The sequence below is a fragment of the Conger conger genome, chromosome 4 (genome assembly GCF_963514075.1).
Source record: "Conger conger chromosome 4, fConCon1.1, whole genome shotgun sequence".
Lineage (NCBI taxonomy): Eukaryota > Metazoa > Chordata > Actinopteri > Anguilliformes > Congridae > Conger > Conger conger.
Window position 1 is genome coordinate 54,308,389 of NC_083763.1, and position 17,569 is coordinate 54,325,957.

The 17,569-nt window shown below is 41.1% G+C and overlaps 2 protein-coding genes across 2 annotated transcripts in view; one reads left to right on the plus strand and one right to left on the minus strand.

The window, feature by feature from the left end:
• The first annotated feature begins 4,480 nt into the window (after positions 1–4,480).
• Positions 4,481–16,200, plus strand: txndc5 (thioredoxin domain containing 5). The gene is made up of 10 exons (XM_061238187.1): positions 4,481–4,796; positions 6,061–6,210; positions 7,364–7,469; positions 8,293–8,389; positions 8,867–8,982; positions 9,223–9,309; positions 10,165–10,308; positions 10,870–10,952; positions 12,372–12,501; positions 14,090–16,200. Exons 1-10 carry the CDS (start codon positions 4,609–4,611, stop codon positions 14,210–14,212), a joined length of 1,224 nt encoding a protein of 407 aa, XP_061094171.1. The 5' UTR covers positions 4,481–4,608; the 3' UTR covers positions 14,213–16,200.
• Positions 15,984–17,569, minus strand: part of bmp6 (bone morphogenetic protein 6) — a 31,559-nt gene continuing 29,973 nt past the window's right edge. Inside the window, exon 7 of the mRNA XM_061238186.1 lies at positions 15,984–17,433. Within this exon, the coding sequence (XP_061094170.1) occupies positions 17,284–17,433 (150 nt within the window). The 3' untranslated portion in view covers positions 15,984–17,283. The remainder of the gene's footprint in view (positions 17,434–17,569) is intronic.

The following is a 17,569-nucleotide window of genomic DNA, read 5'->3' on the forward strand; positions in this document are numbered from 1 at the left end:
TCCAAACCTTAGAAGAACTGTTCCTCTGCTAAAGCAGCTGTTTGGCCTTTTCCTCATCGCCGCTAATAAGCTGGCATTAGCTCCTTATCTAATGGAATCACTCATCAGTCACCGTGCACTCTGTGAAAACGTAACAGGAGAAACGGCCTGTAGTGTGGAGAAAAGGTGGAAGTTCAACACCAGTCAACCTCGAGGGCAAGAAGCATCATTCATCTCCAAAAGGAGACCCGGCAACGCTGCTGTTCCATAAACAGGCCCTGTCCCTCTGGACGGGATGGAATTTTAATGGCCGCCCTGAGAAAGGCACGCTGCAGCTGATCCCACGTAACAGGTCGACCTCCTCGCCAACACGCCGCACTCCGACCCAACCGAGCGCCGCTTCATAAATACCTCCTTCAATGGCGCGGCAGAAAAAGACATTCCCGTGTTCGCCCTCGCCTGCCACTCATTGTACGAACACTCAGAAGTGCTCATTCGCAATATGGTGGATTTTCTGTCCATCTGTTAGTATATCCAACATATAAATTGTGTTGAGTGGACATTTATAGAATTACATACTGTCCATTCAGAATAAAATGTTAAAAATCTTCAGAAACTACAGAATTCATTTTACACCAAACAACAGATGCTAAAAATGTAGACTAGAAAATGATGGTGGTTGTGCAACAGGATGCAAACCCTCTGTAACCAAAGTGCTGTCTGCTCATGGCAGGGCACTGGCACTCAGGGAATGGGGCACAGATTTATAGGCCTTTAGCCGCTGAGCAGGAATACAGCTCTCCTGGGGAAGGAGGGGTGACAGCCCCTGGAAATAAATCGGATTAATTAATAGCCATGAAAGTACACTTTCTCAAGCATGATTAGCAATGAAGACGAAAAAAGAGAATCCCATTAGGGTCATCGAGGGAGAGAAACGGAGAGGGGATGGGTTCAGCTATTGTCAAGTAAAATCACAACTACTGGTGAACAACATCTTGGATGGACTAGTGACCCCTCTTGTATTTTTCTGTCAGCAATGATTAAACAAGGTGCTGAATATGGAAAATAAAAGTACTTTGTAACACAATGCATACATCACAAAATTCACAAACGTATACACATACTTGTGTTTTAAGTTACAAAACTGACACTACAGTGTTTTGTCAATTAAAGACACGATTTCATAACTAGAAGTGAAATATTCTCTTTAAAAGCTATAAAAACCACACTCTACTTCAGCAACACACCGGCCACTGTTCAACAGTAATTTATATGGCTCTGATTTTATGAGTTTTGAAAAAAGAAATCGTTTTAAAGGGTTTATGTAACACTTTTGATCTGGGGAGGAGAACTCTGGTGCTGAAATGCACTCCAGGCAGAAGTAGCTGCCAAGGTCTCGCAGTCAACCAGAACTCACAGAGGGCTATTCGTTAACCACTAATTTGACTGTTAATGCCGAAATACTTTGCCGTTGATTAGTCTACCACCAGCTGTCAAACAGTGCATTGTGAGTAGCCCTGGGAGGGCCTGGAGAGTGAAGTGTTGGAGAGGATCCATAGCAGGTTTTTGGCTGACATGCCCTATCCCAAAAATGTATTTAAAAAAATCCCCCAGGCTGGCCTGTGTCAAGTGGAGAAAACCACGGTCGTCAATATAAGAGAAAGTGTTCAGAAGATTCCCAAGAAGAAAGAAAAAGAAAGAAGAAGAAAACCAGGTGCAAAACAACAGACAGCCTGGGATAGTGTACAACGGATAAGCACTGATAAGATCTGACCTTTCCACTGGGTTTATTGACCCTCTCAACACCACATTCTCTGGAGTAGTACCCACCTCACATGAGCCACTTAGAAGCCCAGAATACACACAAGTGCAGGTACAATTGCTTTCTGATGTTTCATAGCTAGAAAAACTGTGACACTTCATCTGCTTCTTCTCTACACTTGTATTTTCTTTTATTTAGCTTATATTTCTGTAATATTTGTGCATTTCTGCAATAGCTTTTGTAGTACAAATGTATGTTTATCATGCAAACATAAAAGTAATTTGAAATACAAAACTGAGGGCTTCCAACTATACCGTCAGTCATCGCAGGTCAGATCAACTCAATATTTTCAGAAGCATGCACACAAGGAGTGCTTGAAGGAATGCCAGCAAAGATATACTCAGATAAAGTATATTACTATCCTTAGTTGTAGGGGCATAACTCAGTCTGGAGACACAGACGTGAGGGTAGAACAACTTTCCACATGATTTTAAGAGATAACACAAATTCCGTTTTAAAACGATGAAACGTTACGACTGAGCGCGCAATAAAGACCACATGCACTTTTTATATCCATAGCACAACAGCTGTAATAGTGGCACAAAGTCTGCTTTTAAAATTCCCCAGAAAAAGAATGTATCAAACAGGCAAATTTCCTTTGTGGGAGGAAAGCCATTGTTCAAGTGTTTAAAACAGTGCAGTAGAGGAAGGCGTCTCATTTTACTTTATTTCCTGTTCTTTCATTTAAAATAATAATAATTCTCTGTAGAACTGTACTTTCCAACCACAGTTAATAAATAGATTTTCTCCTAAACACAAAGGAATGTAATGAACAATACTGTGAAAGTTAACAGTTAACATCACAATTTCTGTAATAGAACAGAAACTTGTTTTGAATAAAACACAAGAAACTTTTTTAGAAGTAATTTATTTGATGGGATTTTCACCATCATTCTTTGCTGTGACTATGTGAAATTTGTTTTGATAATTTAAAAATATATTAAAAGCTAATTTGTTGTATGCCAGTGTGTGAACTTAATGACCCAATTTTAAGTTTTACTAAGACATTAACCATGGGATGCAGACAAACTGAACACAAGGCCTTACAGAACTGTTCTAGAGAAATGCCGTCAGTGTTGCTATGACATCGCCCAACAAATTCAACTGAGGATCTGTGCACTGGAACGGGCATAGAGAATAGTTGCGGAAGGGTGTCACCTACGTGTTGACTGCTCCTTAGCACTATGGCCAACTAAGTTCCCCTTCCATACATGTAAAACTTCAACCACAACAAATTATGTCATCTCACTTATGGCCTAACCCATATATTATTCACTTGTTAATGTGTCAATCTGCACAGTTTAATTAAATAGCCTTTAATTACCTAAGCCAATGGGTGGAAGTTTACCCAACCAAAAACACCATCCCTAGACTTAAATAAGTAACATAAGATAGTGTGTGCAATGTACATATAGTTGATAAAAAGGTAGAAACCTCCATATGAACTCACTTAAAAATGTGTAGGGCCACCATAAGCCACCAACTTGTATATGCTGTGGCACAGAATATTCCGGCTTCTGGAATGCAGCAGGAGGGACGCCGCATCGTTCTTCCACAACAAAGTCAATAAATTCATGACTTACTGATGGATGAGGAAAAAGTTATCTCAGATGCCATTACAGAATCTCCCATAAATGCTAAGTTCGGTTCAGATGTGGTGACTGAATAGGCCAAGGCTTATGGACAATATGACTGTCATGCACACCAAACCATTGCATGACTATGCATGCTCTGTGAATAGGGGCATTGACGTCTTGGAAGATGCCTTTTACGACAGGAAAGAAATGCTGTAGCACGGGATATTAGTCATTAGCCTAAAGAGATTTTTAGGATGGAAAAGCTCATGGTACTGCCAGAAGCTTTCACTGTTGGAACCAAGCATTCAGGCACTTAGGTGTGCACCACAAATGCTCTTGTCAATTTGTCAAGAACATGGTGAAGGATGAGGATTTATCAGACCATATCACATATTCTCCACTGTGATATTTGCATCACTGTATTCACAAACATACATTAACAGGTAGAATGAGTGGTTCTACAATGCAACCTGATAATGATGTGGCTGCTCTCAATAGACCGTTCTCAATAGACCGTTCTCAATAGACCGTTCTTCAATGAGCTTCCTGCTCATGCCCTAGTTTGAAATGAGGAGTCAACTGAGTTGCTCACTTGCTCAGCCTTGCACCTCAAAATATGCACAGACGTCACATTTCTGTGATCAAATCTATTGACAACTTACCCCTGAGAACAAAATTTGCACCCCAGATGCTGTCCAGCACTCTGCTTGACTACTAGCACAATTATTATTATTATTTTTTAATTTTGGGCATTTTATTGCAGGATATTTGTTGAAGTTATATTTTATATTTACTGTAGAATTGTTAAAAATGCATGTTCAAATGCATATTTGCTTAGATTTTCTGTTTGTTAATGCACTGACTTCATCATATTCTTTAAAATAGTCATGAAAATATGTTTAAATAGCATTTCCAACTCAACTAATTAGCTACAGTAACGTGCCGGTATAATATCATTTTTTCTCACGTAGCGGCCTACTGTACAGTATGATCATTTCACGTGACTTACACGTGCTAAATAAGGTAAACCTATGCAAAGCGCCGAGAAACATTTCTGCTTATTACGCCTTGTATCACTTACCCTGCCGCACAGCAAGCCGTTTTACGACACCAGCGTAGTGAAAGCCGGCAGCGCTGAATGAAACTGAACACAGGGGTTTCCGTATAGTTGCAGTGTTCACTGTCTGATTACTGTCTGCATTAGACCGGTTGGCTAACGAAGCCAGGACCATGGCCTCCATATCTCTGCACAGCCAATACTTCCTGCTTAGTGTAATGTATTGCACATTACTTTTTAGCACCGTATTTTGTGATGATGAAGCTGAGGAAGACGAGCACGCGAAACATACGTATACGGTGGAAATGTTCAACCATGCCATTCCCACAGCTCCCCACTTCGTTATGTTCTTTGCTCCCTGGTAAGTCCTGGAAGTTTTCGCCGTTATAGAAGTTATAGCCAGTTAACTAACTTATGTGTTTGCTGTGGTTTCTGTCCAACATTTTGGGTGGCTAGATTGTAACGTGAATAGGTCTGCCAATGGAAACCTACCTAACTATCTATAATCATTGATACGTTAAGATTTTAGGCCAGGATTGTATTGCAGATTGGAATTGGAGTTTGTTGGCCTGCCATAATTGGCTAACGTTACAGTGAACGTTTTCAGTATCGCCACGTAAGTTAGTGCCTAGCTAGGTGAATAGTTAGCTACTATGCTAAGTGCATGACATATCATGTAATTCATCTTTGTGCTATCTTTGGAATGCACTTCTGAAGTTACAAGCTTATTAACGCATAAAGTGACCTAGGTTGATGAGGTAACTTCAGGATTGTGTACGGAAACTTGTCGCTTACGTGGCAAATGCTGACGTAGCTTAGTCAACCCTGCTGGATACTGCCAGCATGGTCAGAATGAATGTGCATCATCGTGACCGGTTACTTGGCGATCGTTTGTATAACTTACTAGCTAGCTTAGTTCGATGGGTATCGCGCAGGAACAGTTGTGCTACTTGTAGCAACTTATTAAACCGAGCCGTGCAACGTCAGCGTACCGTTACTTGGTTTCTTTTTATTTTCCCTGTATGTAGTATAGATTGCTGGCTAATATTGAAGTCAAATTAGCAGAGGGCCCACTAATGATTAGCTAGCTACCTAAAACTTTTAGCTGCCTTCAGTTCAAACTAGTGCGCTGTTCTCTATCGTGCTGACATCACTCTAACAAGGAAAATTCAATCACAGCTGAAATCATTTAAGTCTACAAGTAGCTTCGACTTCAAAATAACTGGTCTTGCTCCTATTATTGAGTTGTGCAATACATACAATCCATAGGAAAGTAACCGGTTACCGTTGGTCCTGTATGTAACAGCAGAAATCCACACTACATAACCATATTTTAAATATAATGTGCCAGTTTTACCCGTCATGCCAGGGCTGTGTGTACAAAACAAAAACTGAAATATGCATTGTTCTCATTTCTGACAATGTAAGTTAGTCATTGAAAATATGTAATTGCATAATATATAGCATTATTTGAAACTTGGCTTGTACATGCGTTTCTCAAGAAGGAGCTACATTTCTCCATGCATTTCATGTTATTTCTTCATTTCTTTGATCCTGATAATTACCAGAACTGAAACATGCTGAGGGTTGATGCAGGACCTATGTAATCTGCATTATTTATGCAGGTGTGGGCACTGCAAAAGGCTTCAGGGAACATGGAACCAGCTGGCAGATAAATACAACAACATGGAGGAACCACCTGCATACGTTGTTAAGGTCGACTGCACAAAAGACACCAAGTTCTGCTCAGACCATGGAGTACGAGGCTACCCCACGTAAGTGGCACCTACTGGAAATCATTATTTGTCTTCTTTCTAGGCTGTTCGTGTCTATGCTAGGGGGTTGTGCACTTGTCAGAACTATGGAGTGTTGTCCTAGACCGCAAAGAATGCTAATCTCGAGAAAAAGCATTGAATTGGGAGTAAAAACAAAAAACAACAACTTAAAGCTCTGCGGTAATCTCACAGGATGCTTGCTGTCTGCTGGGGGTGTCATTTCCTGTATTGTGATGTAAAAAATCAAGTGTTTTATCCTTTTAATTTCAGATTGCCTATGAAAAATTCAGCAAAGGGCTTCTTTATTTTGAAGACTGTTCTATATACTGTACTGTTGAGTAACAGAGAAGCTAACGTATTGCAATAGTCATGTCTTCAAACTGTCTTATGAGTGGTGGTAAAATATTCATAATTCCTCTCTAGCATCAAAGTTTATTGTTTCCATGCTTAATTTCAGAATTAAATAGCTGTACTATTACTATTAGCACAATGAATGTTACTGAGCACCCATATCACAGCTACAAATGTCACAGTTTTCAGTGTAAGAAATGTTTTTTCTTTGGGATGGACATTTGTGTCTTGTCTAGTGCCCATCCCCAATTTAAAGTTATTTAATATCTGCATGTTGCCATTTCTATAATAGCTGTACTTTTTATGTCTCTCCCTCAGGTGCTTGTATGCACTTAGGATGATGCAATGTGAAATTGTAAATCCATCTAAAATGCATTAGCGTATAATATTCATTATAGTGTTCCGGTATTGAACAGGCAGCCTCCTGGAGCCTCCATATCTGTCTTCTGTGGCATTTTGACTGCGTAGCTTTAATCGGCCTCATATTAGTGACAATAATTCTTCACGACCATACACTCCTCTTGCAGCCTACTTGAACCCGAATGTATGTGGAGACTACTTTGAAATGTTTAGAGAGCAAAGTACATGAATAGCTCTTTGCTTGGTCTATCACATTATTCAAGAAACCATTGTTTGGAGCAATATCAGACTTGCTCAGTGTTATGAAGTGACTGGTTCCACATTAACTAGCTGTGAGGTATGCATTTACCCCTTGCGGGTCCAAGTCATGTACCTTAACTGAGCTATTCTTCAGGCAAAGTAAAGTCGTCTAGTTCTACAAAATCTATCCGTTGTTTTCTAGCCTGAAGCTGTTTAGGCCTGAAATGGAGTCTGAGAAATACCAGGGATCAAGGGACTTGGAGTCGTTGGAGTCCTGGATGCTTAAAACTCTGAATGAGGACCCTGAGGTAGGTCTGCAAAATACATACAAGTTATCACGGAAGGGATTGCGCTGCTGTCAAGAAAACAAGACTAGCTTTGTAATAAGGTCTTTCTGTAACTATAGCAAGTATGATTAGCTCAACAGGTGTCATTATAAAATGAAGTCATATGCCACATTTCAAGAAGTGCAGTACTGTGAAACAAGCCAAACTTTAATGTATCTGAAGACATTTGTAGGATGACTGTTGGGAGTGGTCATTCATTTTTTAAATTCATTTATTAACCTTTATAAATAAAGGTTGACTAAGCACATGTGCGAGTAGCCTAACCTGCATGTCTTTGTATGGTGGGAGGAAACCCGGAAAGGCCCCGGGTGGGATTCGAACCCAGGACCTTCTTGCTGCAAGGTTATAGTACTATCCACTGTGCCGCCATGCCGCCCCACGGTCTTTTTCCACATCCAAAGTATGTGTAATGGAAAATGAAATCTGAATCGAAGGGCTACACTTGTAATATGTCGCCACCTAATCCACATGGGATGATTTAGTCTACAAGGTTTCTTGCGTGTAGGGCTGCACTAGCTCATTTGCTGCTCACTCTCTTTGCTGGTGCAGTCTGAGTACTCAAAATATCCAAGAGGATACAAGCAGCAACTCAACCTGTTGTAGTTTTTCAGCCATCGGACAGCCATTCATTCCACCCCTGTTCCAACCATATGTACTGTACACAAGTGTCACGGGTCAGTGATGTTGCCATGGAAGACCCAGGGTGTTGAGCAGAGGACAGGTTCTGATGGCTGTATATTGTATGTATTCTGATGGCGGAATATTGTATCTCTGTGGAATCCAGGAGCCTGCAAGCGAACTTGAGCCCCCCAAAGCCCCAGAGCCGAAACAGGGCCTGCACGAGCTCACCGCTACCAACTTCAAGAACCACGTCGCAAAAGGTACATTTATGAGCTCTTCAAATGTCATTCTGGTACAACCAAATTAATTGCATATTATTCATTTAAATGTATTTTCTGGCCATTGTTTTCAGTTTTATCTATTTTGACCCCAACAGATGTAAATGTCTGTCTGTTAACAACTTTATCCTAGATGTGGAATGGTAAATGTCGGCATTTATATAGTGCCTTTATCCAAAGCTCTGTACAATTGATTCATTCACCCATTCATACACACACTTGCACACCAACGGCGATTGGCTGCCATGCAAGGCACCAACCAGCTCGTAAGGAGCAATTGGAGGTTAGGTGTCTTGCTCAGGGACACTTCAATCCTACGACTGCCAGACGACTGCTCTTACCTCCTGAACCAATGTCAATGTGCTTTGTCGTCTCATTCTACTAAGTGTGCACTGCCCACTTTGTGAAGTCGTGGCTGTAATTGGTTTACCTAGTGTCCCTGTTTGTTTGTTTCCCTAGGTTACCACTTTGTCAAGTTCTTTGCCCCCTGGTGTGGCCACTGCAAAGCCATGGCTCCTACATGGGAGCAGCTGGCCAGCTCATTCGAGCATTCGGACAACGTCAAGATCGGCAAGGTATGCGCATAAATGACCAGGATGCTACCGTCTAGCCCTGAGCGGAGTAGAGCAATTTGCTGCTGGAGAAATTTAGCTGGTCCCTGTGTGTAAATACAGCGTTTTACTTTGGCACCTGCCAAGCAAATTAGTTTATGATAAAGGTTGCGCATATCATCTGTTGACTGAGTTGAAAGGCCGGTTTGTCGGCCTGAAAGGAAGTGCGGTTTCAGTAGTATTGGTGCGTTTCATTTCCCGCAGGTGGACTGCACTCAGCATTACGAGGTCTGCTCTGACAACCAGGTGCGGGGATACCCCACTTTGCTGTTCTTCAAGGATGGAGAGAAGGTAAGGAGTGGACTTAACTTACAAAAGGCCTGGAACCTTGCTGGGAAATGGATATTTTTGTATCTTGTTCCACCAGCTTTCCATGGTTAGCATGCACAGACCAGATCTGATTGCGGGGCAGTGCATTTCGTATGGAATGTCATATTACATTATTGGCATTTGGCAGACACTCTTATCCAGAGTGACACACAGTTGATTAGACTAAGCAGGAGACAATCCTCCCCTGGAGCAATGCAGGGTTAAGGGCCTTGCTCAAGGGCCCTACGGCTGTGCGGATCTTATAATGGCTACACTGGGATTAGAACCACCGACCTTGCGTGTCCAAGTCATGTACCTTAACCACTACGCTACAGGCCGCCCCATATCTGTACTGCACTCCATACTGACTGAACCACCTCATCATGTTCTGCTGTTGATTTGTTGGCCTTTTGCTGGAGGTCCTTCCATTTAACCCCTTATGGGCAGATGCCACCTGCATATTACATCTCCCTGAACAGACGAATGCGACTAGCGTATTCCAGATGGATGCGATGCCAGTGTTGTATTTGATCATAAGACCGTTTTTCAAGAAGCGTGACCGTTGAAATGCATTGTGATTCCTAGTCTATGCATCTGCCCACTTAGTGTGACTGTAGTAATGGTACTGTCCATGCGAATCACTTCAGAGATGTATGGCAGCTATGAACAAGGTCAACTTAAGGAGTACTTGTATAACTTGTGATTTAAGTTGGGTGGCGACCTTTCTGTATTTCTTTACGTTACTCCGTTGAAATGGGGTTCTCTTTTCAAGCATATAAGCCTGGGAGGAGTAGTATCATGGGACTTATTTTTGGCATGTGCTGTGTTTGTCTGCAGGCAGACCAGTACAGAGGCAAGAGAGACCTGGACTCTCTGAAGGAGTTTGTGGACGGTCACATTAAGGCTGCTGTGGACACAGCTGACGACGAGGCACAGGCTGATGAAGTCGTACCACCCAGCGAAGAGCCTGCCCAAGAGGAGGTAGTGTTTCCTTTACATTTCTGCTTGTGTGCGCGAACAGGCATCCATTTTATACCGGAATGTTCTCTTATTCTAAGAGACTACATATGTCTTCCTGTATCCGTGGGCTTAAAATAATAGTTTAAAAAGTGTTGTTTTTTTTCTGGCAAATCTAGCCTATTCTTTGATATCTAAATTTAGTGAGGGTACATTTCGCATGTGTGGGTTTTTCCATATTGCCGAATACTTCTGTAGATTCTTTTTAATGAGTCAATAAGCTTTTTGACATATGCTTTTCTGACATACTACCAGTGGGACTATGATTGTTTCCTAGCCCACACTCTGTGACTTGAGTGTTTAGTCAGCCGGACAGGGAAGTAGCAATTATGGCAGGCTAGCTATTTCCTCCTGTTGTTGAAAGTTCATTTAATGTACAGAAGTCCATGAGCTGACATTGTTTCCCCTTTTCTTGAAGGCTGGCGTGCAAAGCTAGTTCGTGATTTACTGAATGCATATTCTTTTGAATCTTGGGATACTGTTTTGAGTGGTCAAAATTATGTCATGGTATTTTCTTCCCCCTAGTCTCAAGTCCTGGTTCTGAGTGAAAGCAACTTTGATGAAACAGTGGCCAAAGGTCTTTCCTTCATCAAGTTTTATGCCCCATGGTAAGAGAATAATTAAGGGATAATGTACAGTGAGTCGGTCAACTGTTTCAGAATAAGCCCTGCCAGGGTGCGGCAACCACAATGTAAAATGGAGGGGTCTTAATCACCCTAAAGAGCTTTATTTTCAAACAATTGAAAAGCTTTCTGTACATTATCCGGCTTATAACACAGCTACTTGCCAAATAAATTATCTGTTGCCAAAGTATGTTTAAATTGATTTAATTGTCCAAGTTGGTACATGTCTAGCCTCTGATAAAATAATTTGTGCAACCACAAATGAGTAAACATAATCATTTGTTTAGTTCACATCAGTTACAGAAATGAAATGAAATTTTTATTGTGAATCATGTGATGTTAAAACAAGCTTTTTTCCCACATTTTGCTTGGTTAATAGTAATGTTGGTAGCTAATATGATTGTGTAGGTTTGTACACTACTTGTGCAGAGGGATATAATCAGCTATGGAACAGTGGTCATTATTTAAAAGATAATCCACAACAAGGTGGTCTGCTATCAAAAATAATGACCAATAAGGAGGCAGAGCAGACCCCCTTGGAGTGGATTATCCTGCTTATTACATGGCTAATGACCTCACAATATAAATCAGTCGGTACATTGACACAAGATATTGATTTAAAGTGATTTTGATGAATAAATAAATCCCAAATCAGAATTAGTATGCAGAGTTTTTTTGCCCCCACTGTGTTCTAGTAGATATTAGGCTTATGTACGTGTATTGACTAACTGGAGTATAGGAGTAACTTGCAACGCAAGTTAATGGAACGTTTTTATTTTAAATTGAAGCGTACTTCTTTTTGCAGAGTGATATACAAATGTTCAAGTTAAAGCAGTCTGTTACCCTTAGCGACAGTCATCATTTAAATTCAAATATTTCACAGCAGAATGTCTGAAATGACCAATAAGATTGAGCATTCAGCAAAGCTATGTAATGAACCCTCATTGACCAATAAGAATCAAATATCCAAGAATGGTACAATACTGAACATTGTGTGGACAAAGGACAACTTAAAAATGTTTCCAGTATTATCAACTGCAATAGCAAGATTAATTAAATGTAACAAAATGTCTAGACACACAATTATATTTTGATTGTGAAATTATCCTTTGTTTTCTATACCAGACATAATGTAAGCAGGTGCCATTTTTTACCTTTCAAGGTCTCCAGGTTGTAGGCACCACCTTAGTTTTCTGCTGAAACACCCTAGTAATTGCCCATTTCAGGACCTTGCCTCACCTCAGGCCAGACACACAGGAAGAATCAATTTTGTATTATCTGTGTGTCGGATCATCTGAAGCATTTCCTCTGCGGTTAAAGGCACTGGGGAACACCACCCCAGCCAGTAAATCAAGGGCCTCATTCTCTCTCATGCCACTAAAGGTTCCATGTTTATTTTTCTAGGTGTGGTCATTGTAAGAACCTCGCTCCGGTATGGGACGATCTCTCCAAGAAGGAGTTCCCCGGCTTCACCGATGTGAAGATAGCCAAAGTGGACTGTACCACGGAGCGGTCGCTCTGCAACCGATTCTCCGTGAGTCAACTAGCCCTCTTCGTCTGGGGGTTTCTCTCTCACTCAATTGATGGGTCTTCATCCCAGGGAGTGCTGCTATTCATCGTTACTCAGCACTTAATTGAGCAATTTAAGCAGTCGCTTACACTAACGCGCCTCACTTGGTTTCTTGGTGACTAATTTTTCATCTGAAAAGGAAAAGCAGCAGACATTGTGGCCCACCAGGACTAGGGTTGATAAGCCCTGCTTTAACCCTTTCAGTCCTGATCCCAATGTGAAGTTGCTCCTCCCAAATCCCAAGGCATTTTATTTGGTTGAAAAAAGTGCTATATGGCATTTTACAGTAGTTACTCTTGGGATTGAAAGCATTCACCATGTCCGTCTGAATGACCATGCAGTGGTACACATTAGCAATGTCCTCTACTCTTTAGAACTGAACTAAAAGACTCCTCAAGATGAGTCTCAAATAGTTTGAGGCTTTTCCTCTCATTGATTCCAAAAACCTTGAAATAATTTTTAAAAAGCAGTTCCATTCTTGCCTGGCTTTGGAGCACAGTAAGACCAGTTGAGGCCTTGGAGATTCCCATGGTATTAATCTCGTTTTAAAATCCGAATTCTTATGTCAGAATTTCCCCTTCCAATTCTCATCACAAATGTCAGACATTTCTCAATCAGTTGCTCGGTGCCCTGAGACGATGTGTAGCAGCCTGTAATCTCTGGGGAAACGTGATATTGAGATGAAAAGAGTGGTGGCTAACCCAAAGTTGTGAATGTTCGGTTGCTGTGGGAGGCGGTAAGCTCTTGGAGCACTTAAGATGAAACCTCAAAGGCAGGGCTGCAGAACTGCCCCACAGGCTGCTAGCTCACTCTTACAACTGTTAATATCATAATGGGAGTAATCCATGATGATACTTCGAGGAAATGGCAACTCCATTGATCTGGTGTCATTTTTGTGACTTAACCCGGTCCCAATTGATTTCTTTTTTTTTTTCTCTCTCCCTTTAGAACTAATCGAGTTGCATTGTTTTGATTTTGATGATGTGTTACTTACTTTTTCTAGAATCTTATCCAAATTGCGTATTCTTCTGACTTAAACCGATTTTTACATAACGGATTACGCGAAGATTCAAAGGGACTAATGCTATCAAATAATAAAAATATTGACTGTTCCTGACGTTAGCTGCTAATATCACAGTTTGTCATCTTAACCTTAAGCTGCTCTCTCCACCATTTTCTCCTTTTTAATTTATTAATAAATATACCAACATATGTTCGCCACAAATTTGCATAACAAATATGTTTCTTTTGCCGTAACATTGCTAGCTAGCTAACTCACTTTAGTGTCAGGCCCTGCTGCTAGCCGGATACATGTGATATTACGGTCATAAGATTCATGACGTTTTAGTACAAGTGCATCTGAAATTCACTTTTTTTTTTTTTTTGTTTTTTTTTTTTTAATGTTCTTGCATTCTAGGTAGTTGACTTGTTGGTGTACTTGTAAGTTAAGCTCATGAGAACACGAGTGCACAGGTACACGAGTGTGCAATCTGAGAAACAGCCTGTGACTTCCTCCAGTGTGGCCTGACCCCCGCTGTTGTGACCCCTGCAGGTTCGCGGCTACCCCACGCTGCTGATGTTCCGGGCGGGGCAGCAGGGCGAGGAGCACAACGGAGGGCGGGATCTGGAGAGCCTGCACAGCTTCATCATGAAGCAGGCCAGAGATGAGCTGTAATGCCAAAAACCACTTTCCACAATCATCAGTCTCGGGTACCCTAACACGTTAAAGCCGGCCTCTACACGGCAGGCTTTTCCACCTTTTTACAGCAAGCAACGAGCTGCGTCAAACGCGGACTGTTTTTTTTTTTTTTTTTTTTTTTTTAATTGTTTTCATTTGGCTGTCCAAGACCTTGTGGGCAGATATTGGTCAAATTTGAAAGATGTGAACACGTAGTCCCACATAGCCCACTTTGGTCTGGAGTGGGAAAGTTTTCTGTGGTGATATACATGTATCCAAAACCTCTTTTCATGCGGTACTTTTTTAAAACTCTTATCTAAGATGTACGAACAGTATCCCAAATTGAAGTGACTCAAGGATGGTCATCAATGTGCCTTCCAATAGTGACTAGTCTAGTATTTTACATTTGTCAGGTTACCCAAGTGAACACAGCTAAAATTCTTCATATTGGATGATTTACTCAATGAAAATAGGATTTGTGATAATTTAACACACCATATATATTACTGTACTAGAGATGTCACCTATATGTTAATTGACATTGAGTGTTAAGTTGACGGTATTTGCCCGTGTCAGTGATGGCCTAACTTAACTCTCAGGGATATGCTTGCTGGAGGAATCGAGCTCTTGGTCTTTGGTTGATTAATTTCTCACATTGTCAAAGGGGTTTTTTTTAAATATAATGATGCACAAGACGGATATATTTTCCCCATTATCATTTGCTGTAATTCCAACTGCACTTTGAGTGTTCTTGCCTTGGATATTTTGGAAAGCGTAGTGAAACTGTACTGAATGTAATCTGTTGTGTTTTGATGGGAATATTTCCCTTCAGTGATACAAAGGCCTGTGAATCTGTGTACAAATCATGCCAACTCAATTGTGAAAATTGACTTCCCCTCCAACTCTAATCAAAGCTCTATTTTTCAAATCATTGTCAAATTCATTTGTAAACCTGGATGTTTTATCTACTGTAGTTGGTGCACTCAGCAGCCTTATCTGTGGAATCCAGCAACCGTATCAGTAGTGCACCTGTTATGGTGAACATGGTTGATATACAGAGCTCCAGTTTATAAAGTGAAGCACAAAAATTTGACACATCTGACACATGTTATTACCTCAGGCTCGTGGGGCATGGTCCACTGGAAATTTGCTGGACAAAGCCAACAAAAAAAAAAAGGAAAAAAAAATCTTGTTCCTTCTTTCTGTCACACCCAACGCTAGCAATGTCCAGAGTAAAGAAAGCACTGATAATGTAAAATAAATTCTCATCTTACTCTGTATGCGCTGGCAGCAAATGACCCCCTCAGTAAAATCGCCCAGATAGGGATGTGTAAACAGCATTATCTCAGAGTTCGGTAACCCAACTGTTGACGATTGTTGTGTTCAGCTCTTCGTTTTCCAGAGCCCTTTAAGCACTTGGCCCAGTCCGTCTGGCTCCAGTTTTCTCCTACGTCCCCTAGTGTCCTTTGTGGTCTCTTGCCTTGACGGTCCATTACTCTGTACTGTCTACCACCTCTCAGGTTTGTGTCTGCGGCCATATACGTTGTGACAGCCCAACACAGAGCAGGCAGTCGACCAAACTGCACGCATTGACCAGCCTAAACGCTTGTTACTGTTTACCAAACTGCAAAATACCTGGTTATACATAATGATATTGAAGTACTTTAGGTGTTGCCATGGCAAAAAGAAGAATATTCCTATGCAGATGTATGTGGCCGTGTCTTTCCATGCTTATATTTACACTCGGATCGGTAGGGCAAATGAACAGACAGGTAAACCACTTTAATGTCAGTAAAACCTTTATGGATAGCACATGGTGTAGACAGGCTCGAGTGAAGGAAAGTCATATTTTCTATGAGTGGGTTGTCCACTGTCCATGAAGTTTTTTTTGTTTTTTTTACAAAAGAATATGGCAACAAAAATAATAGCGAGTTGCTAACATGGATTTCTGCAAAGATTTTGTAATAAAACTTCTTTTCCAAAAATAGTCGTCTTTGTTTCTTTGTAAGATGGCATGTCGTTTATGAGGTGCAATAAATAAGCTGAAAAATGTACAAGTATTTACACACAAGTGGAAGTCTAAACATGATTCAGAAAAACAGCAGCTTCTGGAGGTATTTTTTCTTGTCAAAGTTCATAATTTGTGGTGGGATAAATAAACTTGTTGAGTGAACTGCACTTTTTATTTTATTGCTGCAACAGATATTTTTCTGTCAAAAGGTTTTGTGCTTGTTATGGAACCATAATTGTACCAAGTTGTAATGATTTTTAGAATGCTGTGACGTCAAAATTTTTGAAACAGACTGAGTCATTACATCGACACTAAACTTGGTTAAATATCAACAAAAAATGATTAGGATACAGTAAAATATTTATGCACTGTAATATAGATTTGTTTACAAATGTAACAACAGTCTTAACTGGTTCAGATCTGGCTTTTTGGGTCAGGGGGTTTGTGAGTAGGAAACTCCTGCATATACTATGTGGAGCAGCGAAGAATTGTAGGAAGGTTTGAACAGTTACGTAACTTATAAAAGGTATCATAATACCTTTCGTAATACCTTTCATTAAGTTCAAATAGAATTTCATGTTAACATCAAGCTTTGGTTAGTCTGATATAGATATCTGTATTAGAAATAGAATCTGGTTTGGTTAATATTTTTTTCCCCACTGTCCTAAAAAGCTTTATTTTAATTCAGTGACATCTGACTACATCTCACCATTGGAATTGTTTTCTATGGGTTGACATACTAATCAGTCCCTCATCCTGAAGCTTTAAAATGGATGACTGATTATGCCTGATCGTTCGCCATGCGAAAAACACACCACAAGAGTTCGGACTGGTGTGAAAGGCCAAAGGGGTGTTCCGGTCAGAGGAGAAAGCAGCACATTTTTCTGGTCATGTAGCAGTCCTTCGATCGCCCTGAGTCGCTGCAGTGAAGAGCAGGGGGGCGAAGGTAACTGGTAATATTTCATACACACACTCTCTCTCACGCACACACACGACACCCGTGCAGCGTACAGGCAGGTTCTGCTGCAGCAGTTGAGCTGGCGATGGTCCGCTGGGGTCAGTGGCAGCCACAGGCTCTCACCACCATGTTCTTGTACTTCTTCAGGATGACGTTGGAGTTGTCGTCGAAGTAGAGCACGGAGATGGCGTGCAGCTTCGTAGGGGCACAGCAGGGTTTGGGGACGTTCTCCGGGTTCATGAGGTGGACCTGGGTGCGAGGGGACAGTTATTTATAAGTTCATATTGGTTCTTATTTCCCAGGTGTAAAATCCAGCATGAAATGACCAGCTACCAGCAGTTTCAAAACAGCTTGAGCTGGTCTGAACAGGGCGACCAGCTACCAG